The following is a 16,814-nucleotide window of genomic DNA, read 5'->3' on the forward strand; positions in this document are numbered from 1 at the left end:
TAAAAAACCACTTATTCTGAGGGCTTGGTGAAAGTAATTCTTTCTTAGCATTTTCCTGTCCCCCCCATGCTGGTGGCTTCCAGGGCTTTCCTGAGAGCTCCAGGCCAGAAGCTGCTGCAGGCTTAGAGCAAGAGGGGCTGGATCATGGAATCACACAATCATTAAGGTTGGGAAAAGACGTCCAAGATCATGGAGTCCAACCCCTAACCCAACGTTGCCAGGTTTACCACTAACCCATGTCCCCAGGCGCCACATCCACACATTTCTGAGCACCTCCAGGGATGGTGACCCCACCACTGCCATGGGCAGCCTGTTCAATGACTGACCATCCCTCCTATGAAAAATTGACATCAGTATCCAACCTAAACCTCCCCTGGCATAACTTGAGGATGTTTTCTCTTGTCCTGTCACTTGTTACATGGGTGAAGAGACCAACCTCCACCTGGCTACAATTTCCTTCCCTCCTGATTCTCCTTTTCTCCAGGCTGAACCCACCCAGCTCTCTCAGCTTTTTGTCATCACACCTGGGCTCCAGACCCTTCCCCAGCCTCTCTGGACATGCTCCAGCCCCTCAATGTCTTTTTAGCCATGAGGGATCCAGAACTAGTCCCAGGATTTGGGGTGAAGCCTCACCAGTGCCGAGGGATGATCCCTGCCCCTGTCCTGCTGGCTGCACCTTTGCTGGTACAATACTTCAAAAGCTCAGCAGAGGCAAATAACTTCTGACAGAGGCATTGAACAGATAGAACTTTCCCACATCACTGACTGTGGCCATGTGTGCTCTGGTGGGAGTTCAAACAGGGGTTTAGAAACCTGAGTCTGGAGAATGGGAGACTTTCATTTATGAGACCTCAGGTGGATCACAGATGTCATAGCTGGGCCCCAGGCACAAGCAGTCTGTCTTCTCCTGGGGTTAAAGGTAGCTCTGGACTTTACAAAGTGCTTAACCTTGGCATTTTTGTGCTTTTCTCAGCAGCCCTTGGCTCCAGCAGCTGATTCAGAGCACTGAAGTGAGAGCATTCCCAGCAGTGCGAGGGCAGAGCAGGCCCTGGGAGAGTGAGCTGAAGCCTCTGTGCCAGGCAGGAGCTGGTGAGGGACACCAGGCACAGTGTCCCACAGTGTCCCCCTGGCTGGGGACAGGGGCTGGGGTTTGTGTCCCTCTGTCCTGCTGGGATTCAGCTGCAGGCACAAGAGGATCACACTGTGCAGGAGAAAAAGGAGTGGAGAGGCTCCTGTTAAACACAAGAGTCCCTGGGTTTGCTGGGAGGTTTTTTAATTGCCAAGGTGATGAGAGCTTGGGCCCAGTTCCTTTTCCCTGCTGCATTTCTGCCTGCCTGGAGGCACCAGGAGGGGGAACTTACTGGGAAAGTCACATTCCTGCCTGTGCCCCACAAGCATGAAGCTGGACAGACTGCAGACAAGGGCTGAGACAGACACCTACCCCTGTAGACCCCTGGGGAATAGCTGATATGACCTCGAGGAAGGACGTAAAGTACATGCTTCCACATCTGACTGATTATTTTACTTCCTGTGTTGTTAGTAAACAGCTGGTTCAGCAGCCTGGTGGTGCAGGAGCATTGTGAGAAGAGCTGCTGGATTAATCAGAGATGGGCAACAAACACTGAGTGTGAGGAAAGACAGAGGAGAAAAAGAAAGGACTTGAGCAACTGGCAGGAGCATAATAATATTTGATCAGTAAGCTCCAGAAAATATAAGATGGAATCTTCCAGTGGCACAGAAACTTTAAACACAAATTGATTCTTTGGAATTCTAGAAAAACAACCTGGTCTTTATCTCAAAACACAGTGGGGCTACCTGTCTCTCAAAACATTATATTTATGGTAAGAGAAAAAGCCATAAGGAATAATTCCCTTCTTGCAACAGTAATTAAATATTCCCCGTGCCAGTAAGATAAGAAAGTGATGAGGAGCATGTGCTGGCATTGTCAGAGTTTTAAAACATTTCACCTGCACCAGTAAGCCTACTGATTTTTAATAAATCTTGGGATTTTGGGGAAATTCCGGAGGTTTGGAAGTCTCAAGAGAAAAGGAACTTAATTCAGTACTTTAAAGGGTGACTGTTCTGAACTGGCAATCATAATCAAATTATTGGGCTGTTGATTCTGACTGAATCTAAAAATGTTGTTGAAGAATAGCAATTTAATTTGTAGGTGAAAGGGGCAAGAAGAACAATGAGGATCATTTGACCTGATGAACTCTACCTACTCCAGGTAAAAAATTTTATTTCTGGGTCCCTGAAGTGTCAGCTCAGTTTTTACAGCAATCAGGGAAGCAAATACAACTTGAGGAATGACTGAGAGGGAAATAGAGAATAAAGGAGAAGACAATATGCAGGCACTGCACACAACTCCGAAATACTTTGGGATACAAAAGAGTGGGAGAAGGGCAGTAAGAAGGACAGGAAGGATGGAACAGCTTCTGTGAGAGAAGTAATGAGACTGGAGCCCTTTAGTGAAAAGTGTCTGGGGCAAGAAGGAAGAGTGGTGAGGACCGAGAATGTGAACTGGGAGCAAGTTTTCTCCCAAACAAGAACCACGGTACCAAATGAGAGTGGCTCAGGACAGGCTTGAAGCAAGCAGAGAGACACTGATTCCCTCAGGGTTGCCCAGCTGCAGAAGTCCTGAGCACAGCCTGGTTGGGATGCTAAATTTTGAATATGTTTGAAAAAAAATAAAAGGAAGAAAAATCCATGAAAAGTTGATGACCATCAGTCCCTGGGACTTTCTGAGCCCCTGGCAGCTGGAAGTTCAAAAGCTCTGCCAAGAAAACCTTGCTGCACATTTGTCCTGTCTTTTTTTTCTTTGTAGGGATCTGCTGTTCCCTATAGAAGATGAGCTCCATGGATCCTGGTCTAACTTGGTAAAACCATTCTTCCACATGAAGCCCAAAACTCGGAGTAAACTGGTAAATTGGGACATGGTGGCTCAAACCAGTGGGACTTACAGGGGCTGGCCACTGTCCTTCAGAGGAGTGTGGCTGTCTCATTGGTGCCTCTTTTCCCATCTATTTTTTAAAGACTCTATATTTAGAGTTCCGTGGAATTAAATGACGCTATGTAATAGCTGGGGATTACATATTTGGAAAGAGAGACCCAGGATTGATTTAAAGACCGAAAGTTTTAAAAAGCTCACCACATTCAGCTCTAAGCTAATTCTGGGAATATTAGCACTTCATTTTTTAATAAGCAGCTATTTCTACTTACTGTCCAGTTTCCACTTTGAATTACTGAATTGGCTTCTTTGTCTGCTGTATGAATAAACTTACTCCCATGGGCATTGTTCTACCTGTGCAGACTGGGATGAATGTTTTTCTCTTATTTTCTGTGGAAGAGGTTGATCGACTTTGTTCTGCTTCTGCTATGCACCTTTGTTACCAGATTTTTTTTCTTCTTGGGTTTTTTCCTTTAGGCTCTCACTTCTCCAAATACTTTTAGTATGTAAACACCAGAACTCATTTAATGTTGCAGTAACAGTCTCATCAACGCCACAGAGGCACTACTAACTTTCTACTTTTACTGGATTTTGACCTTTACAGTCTGGGGATCAGCTTTCCCTCTCAGTTCCAGCATCACGTTAGGAGTTCAGAATCAGCCTTCTACTGTGACCAACCCTGCTTTTCCATAATCACTGCTTTCTCATGAAAAGCTTTCCATTTTATAAGTTCTTGCCTCAGAGTTGAAAATCCTTGTTTACAGCTGAGTTAAAAACCAGTTCAGTGCCACTAAAAAGTCTCTGCTTGACATGATTTATGTAATTCCTGTTATTCATTATTAAGTGAAAGTTACTTTGCTTTTTAGGGTGAGGTGAAGGTGGGGCCTCATGAGCCCTGGCCGTGCCAGGCTCCAGAGCAGGGCTCAAGGTCCCAGACTGGTGGTTTGCCACCATCCCATGCCTCCTGGAGGAGAAAGCTCCTCAAGAAGTCGTAGAACAGGGATGCAGGCAGCAATCTGGAATTCTGGAATTGTGGGGTGCTGGGCTCCAAGGGCTGGGCAGGGGACTGACCAACCCTCTGCTGCTCACACATATTCACTAAAACCCTTTGTCCCAGGACATTCTCCAGACAACCCAAGGATGTGAAAATCAAGATGTGCTCTCTTTGGCATGGATTTGAAGTTGGCTTGAAAGCTGCTCTGGAGCTGCCTGGTTCCTACACATTTTGTTCTGCTGTCAGCCCTGGGAATCGCACGCTCTCAGATCGCTGGGGGAGGTTTGCACCTCTTGCTGTGAGTCCATAGGGCACCTCTGTAACCTGCTTGTAACCTGCTTGTAACCTGCTTGTAGCCACTTCTCCTGGCAGAGGGCACATGCCATGCCAGAGTTCTCACAATGCCATGCTCCCCCAGCCCGGTGCCAGCTGTCTTGAGGAGGTTTAAGCTCTGGACAGTGCCAGCTGTCTTGAGGAGGTTTAAGCTCTGGACAGTGGGTGGTAGGTTTGTTTTTGTTTTTCCAGTGGTGCCCAGTGCAGCCAGTACAGACACCCCAGAGCAGCATTTGCTCCCCTGACCCAGGAGGAGCTGTTCAGGCACCCCAAGGGCTCCTGGGCTGCTCTGGCTCGCCAGCCTCCAAGAAGCTGTAGGAGTTCACTGCTGGACACAGCCCCTCTCATGAGTCTGGGCCTTTTCCTTGTTTTTCTGGGATACAGGCAGCATGCTGGCACTGCACGAGCCATCCTGTAACTCAGTCCCTCAAGATTCTTTGCAGCAGCAGGAGCCTCTCCCTGCCACTGCATGCCCTATTCACAGCATGGGGCTCTTGTTGGGAGCCATGTGAAGGGAGGGAAGAAGGAATGACTGCGGGAAGGTGGTGGGGTGAGGGATGGTGGGGACATTTCTCAGTTAGAATTGCTCAGTCTTTGCTAGGAAGGACTGACAGTCTCTGGTAGATTATCCCGGATAGCCAGACCTTGCCCCGTATTATATGGTTTTCATCACAAACATAAAAGTACTTGGTATAAAACAGAAGGTCAGGAAGGTTTAAGACATGGTATATGAGAAAACATTTTCCAGATTTCAGCTTCCTCCAAGGTAATATGCAAGTGTAATTAAAACAGAACCTGGAAATATAGAGTACAGTACCCTATTGAAAGTGTGTTGTATGAGCTGAACTCCCTTCATTGATAGTTTTCCAAAACACACAGCTGCAATAATCTTTATCCAGGAGAAGGGAATAAATTAAGTCTGAACACCTCTGCATATAGTACAGTACAGTGTATAGCCCTGCACCCCATATAACCTCGGAGAGGTAATGGAAAGCCGAAGGAGGCGCAAGTGGAAAACCTCTCTGACCAGCAAACACTTTCTTCTTCTGAAAGCAGACAGATGGGAAGAAAAGCTCATGAAACAGAGGCAGCTTAAGTACTGGGATGTCTCATTTCTGCTCAAGTCGTTGAGGCTCTGCAGTGGCAGGGTGCCAAAGCACACTCCAGATTTGACAGGTGGGGAGGGGAACGTCCTGGGCTTGCCCAGCAAACAGGGACTATTGATGGCTGGCTAACGTGAACAAATAGGAGTTTATCATATTTAACAGTAGCAGCTGCCATTAGGATATAAAAGCCTGGAAAAAGTAACCAGGTCCTATTTCTACTCCTCCTGAACAGTTCAGCCATGGAGTTCAGGTTGTGCTTGCCAGGCTTCACCAAACTCAGCGAGGTGCAGCACTGAGCAGCCTGCTCTGCTTCATGTCTGCTTTTCCTCCTGCAGCACTGGTGCAGAAGAAGGGTAACTCCCTTCTGGAGACCAGAGCAAGGACTGCTGTGCACCTCTAGCCAAGGAATTCCAGATCAGGGAATTGATCTCCATACTTGCCAAACCTTTTAAAGTCCAGAGTGAATTGTAAGCATTGTATTTTTATTGAAAAATACATCTTATTTTCTTACTTTTATATAGCATTTTTCCTGAGAAATGGAAATAGAAAAATGTATGCACACTGACACCCCAAACTGAGTTTTATGGGGAGAACTAATCACCTTTATGTTGCTAAAATATAATTTTCTCCCATTAAAAGTCCTTTATCAGCTTGTAACATATTCCTAAGGGTGGACTTGGCCTCAAAGCATTCAGATTTACTCCATATGAAAAGGAGAAAAATTTTGCAAGAGCGAAGTATGACAAATCTGTTTATGAACTACCAGTTCAAGCTTAGAAAGGCCCTTTTCCTTCAGCAACAGCCAGAGACAGGAATCCAGTGAACCCGGGTTTCCCCTGCGGTCAGGCCCCTCACCACTCTGCTGGAACTCAGAGTTCTGCTAAGAGCAGAGCAGACACATCCAGGAAAGCTCTGGAAGAAGTCAATCCACAAATACCAGTGCTCCAAGGTGTATGTTATCACTGATCTGCACTTCCAGTCCTGAAGGAGTGCATGAGACAGGAGGCAGTGCCAGGTGGGACGTACAGAACAGCCCCTTCAGGACCTGGAGCACCAGGAACGACGCTCACGTAGCTGTGGGGCCAGCTGGCACTCCTGCACTATTGGCACAGAACCAGAATTAATAAGATCTGCTGGACTTGAACTGAATGTTTTCTATTGGGTTTCTCTTTATCATGATCTCCAGAGTGTCCTGGAATACCCACATGGATTATTTTCCTTCTTGTTAGCAAGAATGTCCCAGCCCTGCTTGTCCCAGGCAACATGGACAGTTCCTCTTTCCTCACATGACCATGAGAGTCCTTTGACTTTACTTCTGCAGAAGCAGGAGCAGGTGGTAAAGAAGGAAAATTAATACAATTTAAAATCTTTACTTAGACAGGAATTTCAGAATGAGCTGAGGAAAGACTGAAGTTGAAAGATTTGTACTTCTGCCCTGATCTACAGCTCTGTTTGTTTTTCAGGAGGAGGGAGCTCCACACAGCAAATGTTGGGCTAACAATTACCTTATCCACTTGACTTTTATTCTTCATGTGTTCAAGAAGAGAAAAATACAAGATGCTGTTACAGGACTTTATTTCAAGATGGTCAGTTAACCTGCATATTTAACATTTTAAAATATAAAAGCACAGGCCTGCATAAAAATGATCAGTCTGCTTTTCTGTGTGAAAACAGGAAGAGCATGTGCTATGTTAACAGTCAAAAGAAAATTATGTGCTGATGGGGAATGAGGAGGACAGGAAGATCAAATATTTAAATGTCTTCCTTTAAAAGTTATTTATCATTCCTTGCTAATTTGGACAAAAGGAAAGAGAGTTGTAGTAATGACCACTGAACCAGCATAGGAGAGGTTAAAGAGAAGACAGGGTTGAGACCAAATCAGGAGGCCCATTAAATATAATGTATTAATAAATGAATTACTATTATAATAATAACAAATTTCTTTTATAATTCATTATATACATTAAACATCATGATATCCTTTCTGATCTTTCTTTCCTCGTCAGCTACATGAGCCCCTGAGGCAATTGTTGATGTTCCCCAACATCTTGCAGAAAACACATAACACCAAGTTTCTCAGTCTATTTAGTGGCCTCAGGTGACAATCTCCCAGGAAGAGGGAATGTTCCACATGGAAGATTCATTATCTCAGATGTAAGACCCACACAGCTGTGGAGCTGCCCGCTGAGCAGAGCTGAGTGGAGGAGCTTGAGGACAGCAAAAATGTGTGCAAAGGAGAATAAATTGCCAGTGCTCTGACTGAGGGAATCCCTTCAGAACTGAAACTAAAATTGAAACTCAGGTCCACAAAAAGTCTTCTGGGTTCATGTCCCATCAGAGGCTGTTCTGTTCCCTCAGGAAGCTGTGTTCAGACAGACTGAGAGGGAAAGGGCTTGGTGCTACATGGAGCAGTGTCAGGCAGAGGAATCTTAGGTGGGACAGTAACTTTCTCCAACTGAAGTGTGTCAGAATCTTTCTGTGCATCATTAGGTAGGACTAACACAAACCCAGGTAAGTGTCAATATTTATCAGACACAGCTCTGGGTTGGAAAGTGTCCACTGTAGTGGACAGACCATGTCACATCACTGAGAGACACTGCTGGTGGCAAGAGCCTTTTCTCTGCATGACTACACACTTCAGGGCCTCTTGAGCATTGTCATTTTTAATGGCTCTAACTCATTAATGGTAAAGAGGGTTCAGAAAAGTGTAATCACTCCTCTCCAGTGCCTTCCCACACAAAATTTGTTGTTAACAATGGTATTTAATATTGGTTTAAGTGTAATGCATGAAGGGCAGCTAAGCAAACATGAAACAACAAAAGCAGCTTTAATCTTCCTGCCTGGAATTCACTGCAGGGACAAGAACAAAATGAAATGTAGCATTTCGCCAACAGAGATCCCACAGCTCCCTGCATTGTTCAACATCCTGCCTCGTGTCAGAACAACTTGCTCACTAAACAACTTGTCAGACACAGTTAAACCCCTTTCAGCAGATAGCTGTGGGGAGGCAGAACATCTCGGGAAAGACCAGCTGCAAGCACAGGGACCTGGGATGCCTGTGGATAAGAACTCCAGACAGGTGATTCCATTGGCCCCCTGAGGCCTGATATTTAAGAACATATGAAAGATTTCTAAGGACTACTGTGAAGTTTCAGGGCCATTTAAAGCAGCTGCTACTGCCCTCCTGAGAAGCTGACATCCCAGTTAACGTGCTGGGAAAGAGAGGAGGAGAATGTTATAGTTCCCTAAGCCCTCCGAGCCAGCGCTGCCGCCGGCCGCGCAGCCTCGCTGCCTGCCCCAGCTGCGGCTGCTGCTCACATCTGCACCAGCACTGGCGTTTGTGAGGTGATGTGGATGTGATCCAGATTTAGCCTAACCTGGCAAAACAAGCCAGCTCGCCTCAGCCCGTTGGGTCACTGCTCAGGCTCACTCTGTGGCCTCGTGAAAGCAGCTGCCAGGAGCAGCCAGGAGCAGGGAATGCGGGACAGGGACAGGCAGGATGGCTCCTGGCAGGGAATATGGGACAGGGACAGGGGGGATGGCTCCTGGCAGGGAACACGGGACAGGGACAGGCGGGATGGCTCCTGGCAGGGAATATGCAGCAGAGACAGGCGGGATGGCTCCTGTTTGCTCTGGGGGACTCTGGGTGAGGGACTCTGCCATGTTTTCCTGGTGACACGAGTGCAGGCTCACACTGATTCTTGGGGCAGCCAGCATGGCCTCACCAACGTCAGCCACGGGGGAGCTACTGCTGCTTCCATGCTGCTGTCCCTGCTGCCCCGGGGCAGAGCCACTGTCCCCCAGGACATGCTGACAGCAGTGGGCAGGCACGGATCTGCCACCTCTGCCCCTTCCAAACCAAACCCCAGCACAGACCTGGAGCCTCCTATGCTGCTGCAAAAATGTGGAATGTGTCAAGATTGTATTAAGTCAGGATGTTCTTTGGTGTAAAGTCTTTGTATACATTCAAGCCTAATGATCAAGAAAGGAAACCCCATCAGTGGAACAGGGAGCAGGAGCATCCCCTACCCATGGACATCCTGTAACTAACAAGCTTTAAGGACACAGTAAATCAAGATGTTGATGTATGTCTATGTCTACATTGCTAACCTGGCAAAATACTCAAGGTCCATGTATCCCATAGGTGAACCATGTTTATTGTAATACCTACATCATGCCTACGGGTCAAAAAGGCTCCTGGGTTATGTAACTGTATGGAAACTATGAACTGATCCTAATGGAAAGTTCCTAATTCTGAGTTTCTGATTCTAAAAAATTTGTGATGCAAATTCTGCTAGGGCATGCTAGATTTGTTGGATAACCCCAAGCTCCCAGGCTTGCACAACTCTGAAATAAATAATCTTGCTGACCTTCATTTCCATTGGGCAGATGATCATATGCAGCACCAAGAACAGGAGTAGGTGCTTCCTTTCTCAAGGAAAGGTGGTGTCATTTAGATGCAGATCCCAGTTTGGCATCAGGAACTCAGCTCCAAGGCTGAACATGCCCAGGGATTGCTACAACACAACAGGCTCCAAGAAAGAAAGGCCTTGCTGGCTTCTCCTCCTATTGGGCAGCCCCACCTGGAACACTGGGGCTACTGGCGCTCATTCCCATGGAAAAGCACAGTCATTTCCATTCAGGGGTCCATCACCAAAATTTATGATACCACCTCCAATACTGAATACATCCAAAGATTTTTCACACACAAAAGGTGCCAAGACAGAAAAGTCTTGCTGGCCTTTTCCAGCACTGGGCAGATGATTACCTGTAGCACCAACAGGATGAACAGGTATTGCCCTTCCCCAGGAAAGGTGCTTTGATTCACTTTCTGGACCGGACCTCTGCAATTTGGTTGCAAAATTTGCTCCAAAACGGAATAGATCCGGGGATTGCTCCTACACAAGATGTGAGAGGTCAGAAAGCTTTTGCTAGGCTTTACTGTTGAGAAATAAATCTGGTCCAGGTAACTCGGCCTGGAAACTGCAGATTGAAATGTGGATTGAGCTCTGGGTGGGAGCCATGAGCTGCCAGCCTCTGGTTAACAAAGGCCACAAAGACAGGTCCAGGTGACGACACTGAGAAACAGCAGGAGCCAGGGAAGTGGATGGACACAGAGAGGGGGACAGGAGCCAGAGAGCCACGAGGAAGAGCTGAGACTTTGCTGTGCTCAGACTGTGAAGGCGTAACAGCCCAGGGAGTCAAGATCCCTCCCTGGAGGCACCGGCTCGAGCTTTCTGTGTTCCTGCGCCACAAATAAATTGTTTTGTGGAATGAGACACGTGAGACTCTGCTGTGGGAAACCTGGTCTGGCTGTGTGAGAGTGGGGAATGCAGGGACATCCTTCGGCTCATTTGAGCCTCCCATTGTGGAGGGGCTTCGGTTATAGCAGGGAATGTGTCTGACCTTTGGCAGTGTGACTGCCAGGGCGTTTCACAATGGGAAGCTTCCTTAACATTTTACCTCCCGTGGGTAGCTTATAACCTGCGCTTTAAATACCAGGGAAAGGCGCTCTCCTTCCCATGGAAACACAACTACATAATCACTCTCTCGAGCGTGCCATTATCGGTTTGTTTCACGCCGGGGAACGCTCCCGATCGCTGCCAGCCGCCCGCCCGGCGCTTCCCGCGGAAGGGGCCGGGCCGCGCCGGCGGAAGCGGCGCCGGGGACTCATGGCGGCGCTGGCGCGGGCCGTGGTGAGCAAAGGGAGGAGGGAGGGGAGGAAGGAGGGGACAGAGCTCTGGTGCTGAGGGGGCGAGCGGCCTGCGGAGCCGGGGATGTCCCCGCGCCGCCCCTGTGGCGGCCTCCCCCCGCAGGGTGTCAGCGGGGGCTGCTCCCGCTTCCCGCCCTATGGCCTCGCACCCGATGTCTGGTGAAGCAGCCGGGCGAGCTTTTCCTATGGAGTTTGTGTTTGCTGAAGGGTTAGTGAGGGGCTGGAGCGTGTTTAGGGAAGGGAACGGAGCTGAGGAAGGGGCTGGAGCACCAGGAGTGGCTGAGGGAGCTGGGCGGGCTCTGCCTGCAGAAAAAGAGGCTCAGGGGGCACCTTCTGGTTCTGCACAAATTCCCTGACTGGAAGGAATACACAGGAGGGGGTCGGGAACAAGGATGAGAGGAAACAGCTTCAAATTGTGCCAGAGGAAGTTCAGCTGAGACATCAGGAGGAATTTCTTCACTGAAAGGGTGGTCAGGCATTGGAAGGGGCTGCCCAGGCAGGTGGTGGAGTGACCATCCCTGGAGGTGTTTAAGGGACTCTTTGCCATGGTCTAGTTGGCATGATGGTGTTGCAGTCGTAGGTTGAACTCGGTGATCTCAGAGGTCTTTTCCAAGTTAATTGATCCTGTGTTTCTGTTGTGTAAGGATTTGGGCTCCTGGTGGGAACTGGACACACATGCCCGCCAGTGGGCTCAGTGTGTGCCTTGAGGGGTGGGCATTGCCCTTATGGGGACTTCCCCTCTCACTCTGGAGCTGTTTGATAGCAAGGGTAGTGTAAAAATTCCCATTCTTGTGTACTGTTCAGGCACTGGCACCATCACTAGGCAGTGGTGGAGATACCATCCCTGGAAATATTCAGACTCCATGTGGATATGGCACTTGGTGACATGGTTTAGTAATGGTTGGTCTTGATCACCTTAGAGGACTTTTCTAGCCCTAGTGGTTCTGTGATTCAGATTGGAAGTGTTTGGGTTCCTGTGAAAGTGTGGGTTTCCAACCCCTCCACTCGTTTCTTCTTTCCCATTCATTTGTGTGCATTTTTTCCTTTCTATTAGCCTTTAAAGCATCTGTGGCAGAATTCCTCTCTTTACCATTTTGTCTAGAACACGGAATTTTATACCAGGGTATGATCTCACATCACCACACAAGGTAGCCAGTGCTGCTAGGCGGGGACTGATGTCCCAGGAACAGGAAAGGCCTTTAGTATAGGGGCAATATCCACTTATGAAGTCAGTGCCCCAGGTGCTCTGAGCCGGTGGCTCAGGGTGTGGTTTCCCCAGTCATGCTGAGCCCTGCCCTTTGCAAGCTCAGGATGAGAGCAGCCACGCACAAACCTGCCGAGAGCGGCTCAAATGCAGCGACCTTGAGTTCCTGCTTTCTCCTCCCACCCCTGCCCTTTCTCTGTGCTTTCTCCTTGCTCTCTTGCCTGCCTTTTTCTTGGCCCCATGATCCAAGTGCTGGAGCAGCAGAACAGTGACAACAGGTTGTGCACTTGGAAAGCATTAAAGAGGCAATGGTCAGCCAGGGGGGAGCAGGGAGGGCAGTAGGGGAGCAGGGAGGCACCAGGAGGGCTCAGCTGTCTGTGGAGCCTCACCCCCAGGGCAGGGATTGCAATGAAAGCTGCTTCTGAAGGGGAAGGAAGAATTTGCCTCCTGGGCTTACCTGTCCCTCAGCCACCTGCTGCTGGCATTCATGTGGCTAAGCAAGCTGATTTGGTTTTTCAGCCAGACCAGAAAGGTTTCTCTTTGGAGAGGAGATGATGTAGTTATCTGCCATTTTTGTGAGCTGAAGTATGCTCAGCTTCAGCTCAAGAGCTGCTCATCCCTGGCATTTCTCAGCACATGTTTCTGCATTAGAATTCAGTCATTTCCTAATTGTATGAAAATGAGTCTTAAAACTTTCTGTCTTTCTTCCTTTTACTGGAAATAAGGAAAATTTGGTTTTTGTGTGACTTTGAGCTCCTGCTGTATGATACCGCCCTGACATTTCAGCTCTGCTCCTTAATGCTGGCATTATGATAAATCTGGCTTTTGCCCAAGATACCTTGATAAATAGCTTGCCTGCTACCTTAGACTTTCCAAAAGTTTGCCAAGAGGATTTAGAAGACTAGTGATATTCTTTCATCTCTGTCTTGACAAGGCAGCTGTCTGCAGACCATTCCTGAGTAATCCTGTTCAGTTTAGGCTTGATACATTTTCTTTCAGCCCAGGGGGGAAGCAAAAGAAGCACTTGCAATTTGAAAGGAAGGCTGTGTTCTGCAGAGTGATGCTGGCTTAGAGAAAATTCCTTAGCTCCTCATTTTCCCTGCTATCTCCTGGTGTCTGTTTTCTTTATTACTGGATTGTTTATCACATCTCAGCTTTTTAGTGTGCTTATGCTTTTTTTTGTTTGTTTTGTTTTCATATGTCTCTGTCCAGTTTTGTTGCATTTGTGCTTTTCAGCAGTTCCTAACCTCAGTATGTTCAAGCTCTAAGCCATAACCTGCGCATGTTAGTGAGAAAAAGCCTCAAAAAAACTCTGTCAGATCCTTGGATCTTGTAGTAATTGTTCGCCAAAAAAAAAAAAACAAAACTTCTTTTTCAATTAAGTGTTTATTAAACTGTTTGGGTCAGAACACTAGGTTGTCTCAAGAAGTATTTTGTGGGACTCAGCTGAAATGGTTTTTTGGAGAGAAATGTGTCATTTTCATCATTTCACTTGCTGATGGTGATGTTAGGTGCAAAGATCAGAAGGTGGAGAAGCAGTGGACACTCACCATGTTTGGCGTGGCACAGCATCTCTCCCTGGCAGTTCCCTTGATGGATTCAAGGTGCAGCTCTGCAGTTGAGGGGCAGCGGTGACAGTGCAGGGCACAGCAGGGGGACAGGAACTTGGGGTGCTTTGTGTTGGTCCCTCTGGTCTCTGGGCAGATCTGCTGCTCCCGTGGTTGTCCTTTCACTGAGCACTCCCAGGGACAGCCTGACTGCCCACCCCTCCAGATGTTCATACAGACTGATAAGATTTCCCTGAAGTCTTCTCTGCTCATACATTGCATGCTTCAGTCTCTTAATCATCTTTGTGGCCAACCAAAGATGAAGCTATTTTTATTAGAAAATGGCATCTCCATACATTATTTCCACTGTTGATGTAGTGTATGTATGAAGGAGGCAAATATTGTACTAACTTTAATGTTGCAGAAGGTGAAAGGTGCAAAGAAGGTGCAGGCAAAAAAAGCTCTACCCATTCTTTGTATTGCTGACATTTTCAGGACAGAAAATAATGATCTTCACTAAAATTTATGGGGACAATATACTTTTGGAATACGAAAATTCTTAGCTGTGCCTGAGTAAAGTAAGAGAAAGATGCATAAAAGCTGAGTTGGATGAGGGCTTTTTAGAGCTTACTCAGTCAATTGAAGAATGCTTCTTAAGCATTTGAATTTATTGTATAGACAGAGTAGTTGTGGTGTGGTTTTATGATGTAGACAGCCCACCATTTCCTTCCATTCATCTGTTTCTGCCATCAGACTTGGGTTGGATACTTGTACTGGAAGGCAAAATATTTTCATAATCAAAATTTATACTCTTGTCAAGCACAAGTTGGGAGTTGAATCTGAGGATTGTTAGAATCCTGGAATATGCTGTGCTGGAAGGGACCCACAAGGATCATTGAGTCCCATGCCCAGCCCTGCACAGACACCCCAGCAATCCCCCCTGTGCCTGGCAGAGCTGTCCCAGCACTCCTGGAGCTCTGGCAGCCTCGGGGCTGTGCCCATTCATTCCCTGGGGAGCCTGGGCAGTGCCAGCACCCTCTGGGGAAGAGCCTTTCCCTGATACCCAACCCAAACCCTTCCCCTGCCCTCCTTACACAGCTGCATGTTGTTTTTGTCCTATGAATTAATAAAACCTGTGAGAGCAGAGGGGCAGTTACTGTTTCTGCACATCTGTGTCCTTTCCCTCATTGCTCTCCTCGTTGCAGAGCTGCCAGGCTGGAGTGACCCAGTGGACAGCAGGGTGCTGGGGGTTGCTGCAGAGCCCTGCAGTCCCAGGCCCCTGGAGGTGGATGCTCTGCAGTGCTTTCCAGGTAAGACATCACTGCATGTTAAAGTGTCTGAAAAGTTGAATGATCTGAAATGACCAAGAAAAAGTAAGAGTTTTTCAATAAAGAGGCTTCCAGAAGTGATGTCTTCACTGTGTATTGTGGCATTACCAAAGCAACTCTAGAGCTCTCTGCTGCTGCAAGAGTGAGCTCCCAGTCTTGTTACGTGTCCAGATGTGTCTTTTAATAGATCCACATGATCTGTCATGAGAAGATTAAATGCAGAAGTCCAAATGGAGGTGTTACTTTTCCAAACGAGCTATTACAAGCCAGTCATGTTTGCATGCTGCTTCCAGCATTTTATTTTAGAGAACACTTTATTTTATAGGGCATCTCCACTGTACAGTGCCCTTGAACTTCCCAGTATGATGGATGCTTACCTTGCACAGCACATTTAGTGTTGTTGCAGTGGAAGCTTTGCAGTTTGGCTCACTGTTGTGGGACACCAGCATAGTGCCAGAATGTGTCTGTCCTGAGTAAATCAACCAGAGCATCAAGTAATAGGAATAGTAAAAGTAAATTACAAAGGAGTGAAAAAAATGTAGAAAATGGGAATAGACATAGAATGCTAACCCTACTATTAAATCACCAGTTGGCACCAGTAGCACTTGATATTGGGACTAGAGGTGGAAATGAGCAGTTGTGAAATTATTAATGAAGTTGGGTTTACTCTACATTCAGTACACATCTGGGGAAGACTGCTCTGAACAGCATATTTACTCTGTCTGAATTAATTGATAAATAAGGTACTGCTGAGCTGGATGTGCTGGGAGACTGAGAATATTCTGTTCAGTGTGCAGCTTCTTTCCTGGGGAGCTCACATCCTTGTTCTTGCTTGAGAATTTTCTTTGTTGGGCACTAGATCTGTGACTGAAGCCATAGGGGCTGTAGTGGTAGCATTTACACTGCAATTTGTGTTTTCTCAAGTCTTGGCCACAAAAACAGTTGATCAGGCTATAAAGTTGTAGATAAAAATAGCTGTTTGTCTGCTAAGTCAGAAAAAACAATTATTCTTTATTAAGAGACAAACCCCATAATTAGAAGTAGTGTGAGAGCCAAAGCAGAGAGGCTGTGGCTTTTGAGTGCAGTGTTCTACCAGTCCATTCCATCAGTGCATTTATGGAACACTGGAAAATGTGGTCTGGAGCATTAAGGATAGACAACCATTTTGTTTGTAACAGTTACTGTAATAAATTTGTGCTATTTGTGATGCAGAGTTTTTCAGGATTAGCCAGAATTAATTGACTTGGAAGAAAACTACAGGTGGTTGATGCAAAATCAGTGGTCTCTTAATTCTTTTTCTTTTCTTTTATCATTTCTGCTAGAGACACAAGGCTGGCCCCTTCCAACTCTCCAAATTCTGTGGTGGATTGATTCAAGCCAATGGAGCCATCACACAGCAAAACAGATCCTTTTACAATACGAGTAAGGTGAGAAGAGTTGGGAAGTTTTATTGTTGGAGGACACATGGGCTGAGGATTCTACAGAGGCAGGAGGCAAAACACTTCTAAGAACACATAGGAGAGGATTCAGCCTTTCTCTGAGATGTTTTAGTGTAATGTGAACAGTGGGTCTGGTGATTGGAGAAGGAATTCTGTTCCTTTCCAGAGAATGAAGGGCTGGCATAGGAAGGTGCAGTTAC

At 47.0% G+C, this 16,814-nt stretch overlaps 1 protein-coding gene across 2 annotated transcripts in view; it reads left to right on the forward strand.

The window, feature by feature from the left end:
* Window positions 1-10,968: 10,968 nt before the first annotated feature.
* LOC135456193 (ubiquinol-cytochrome-c reductase complex assembly factor 1) overlaps window positions 10,969-16,814 on the forward strand; it is a 45,308-nt gene continuing 39,462 nt past the window's right edge. Inside the window, exons 1-3 of one of the 2 annotated variants that reach the window (XM_064729917.1) lie at window positions 10,969-11,079; window positions 15,053-15,157; window positions 16,498-16,602. In XM_064729917.1, the coding sequence (XP_064585987.1) occupies window positions 11,056-11,079; window positions 15,053-15,157; window positions 16,498-16,602 (234 nt within the window). In that variant the 5' untranslated portion in view covers window positions 10,969-11,055. Of the gene's footprint in view, window positions 11,080-11,285; window positions 11,305-15,052; window positions 15,158-16,497; window positions 16,603-16,814 lie in introns of those variants that run through there. The other variant, XM_064729918.1, reaches the window with a different exon arrangement.

This window comes from Zonotrichia leucophrys, chromosome 20, assembly GCF_028769735.1.
Source record: "Zonotrichia leucophrys gambelii isolate GWCS_2022_RI chromosome 20, RI_Zleu_2.0, whole genome shotgun sequence".
NCBI classification, from domain to species: domain Eukaryota; kingdom Metazoa; phylum Chordata; class Aves; order Passeriformes; family Passerellidae; genus Zonotrichia; species Zonotrichia leucophrys.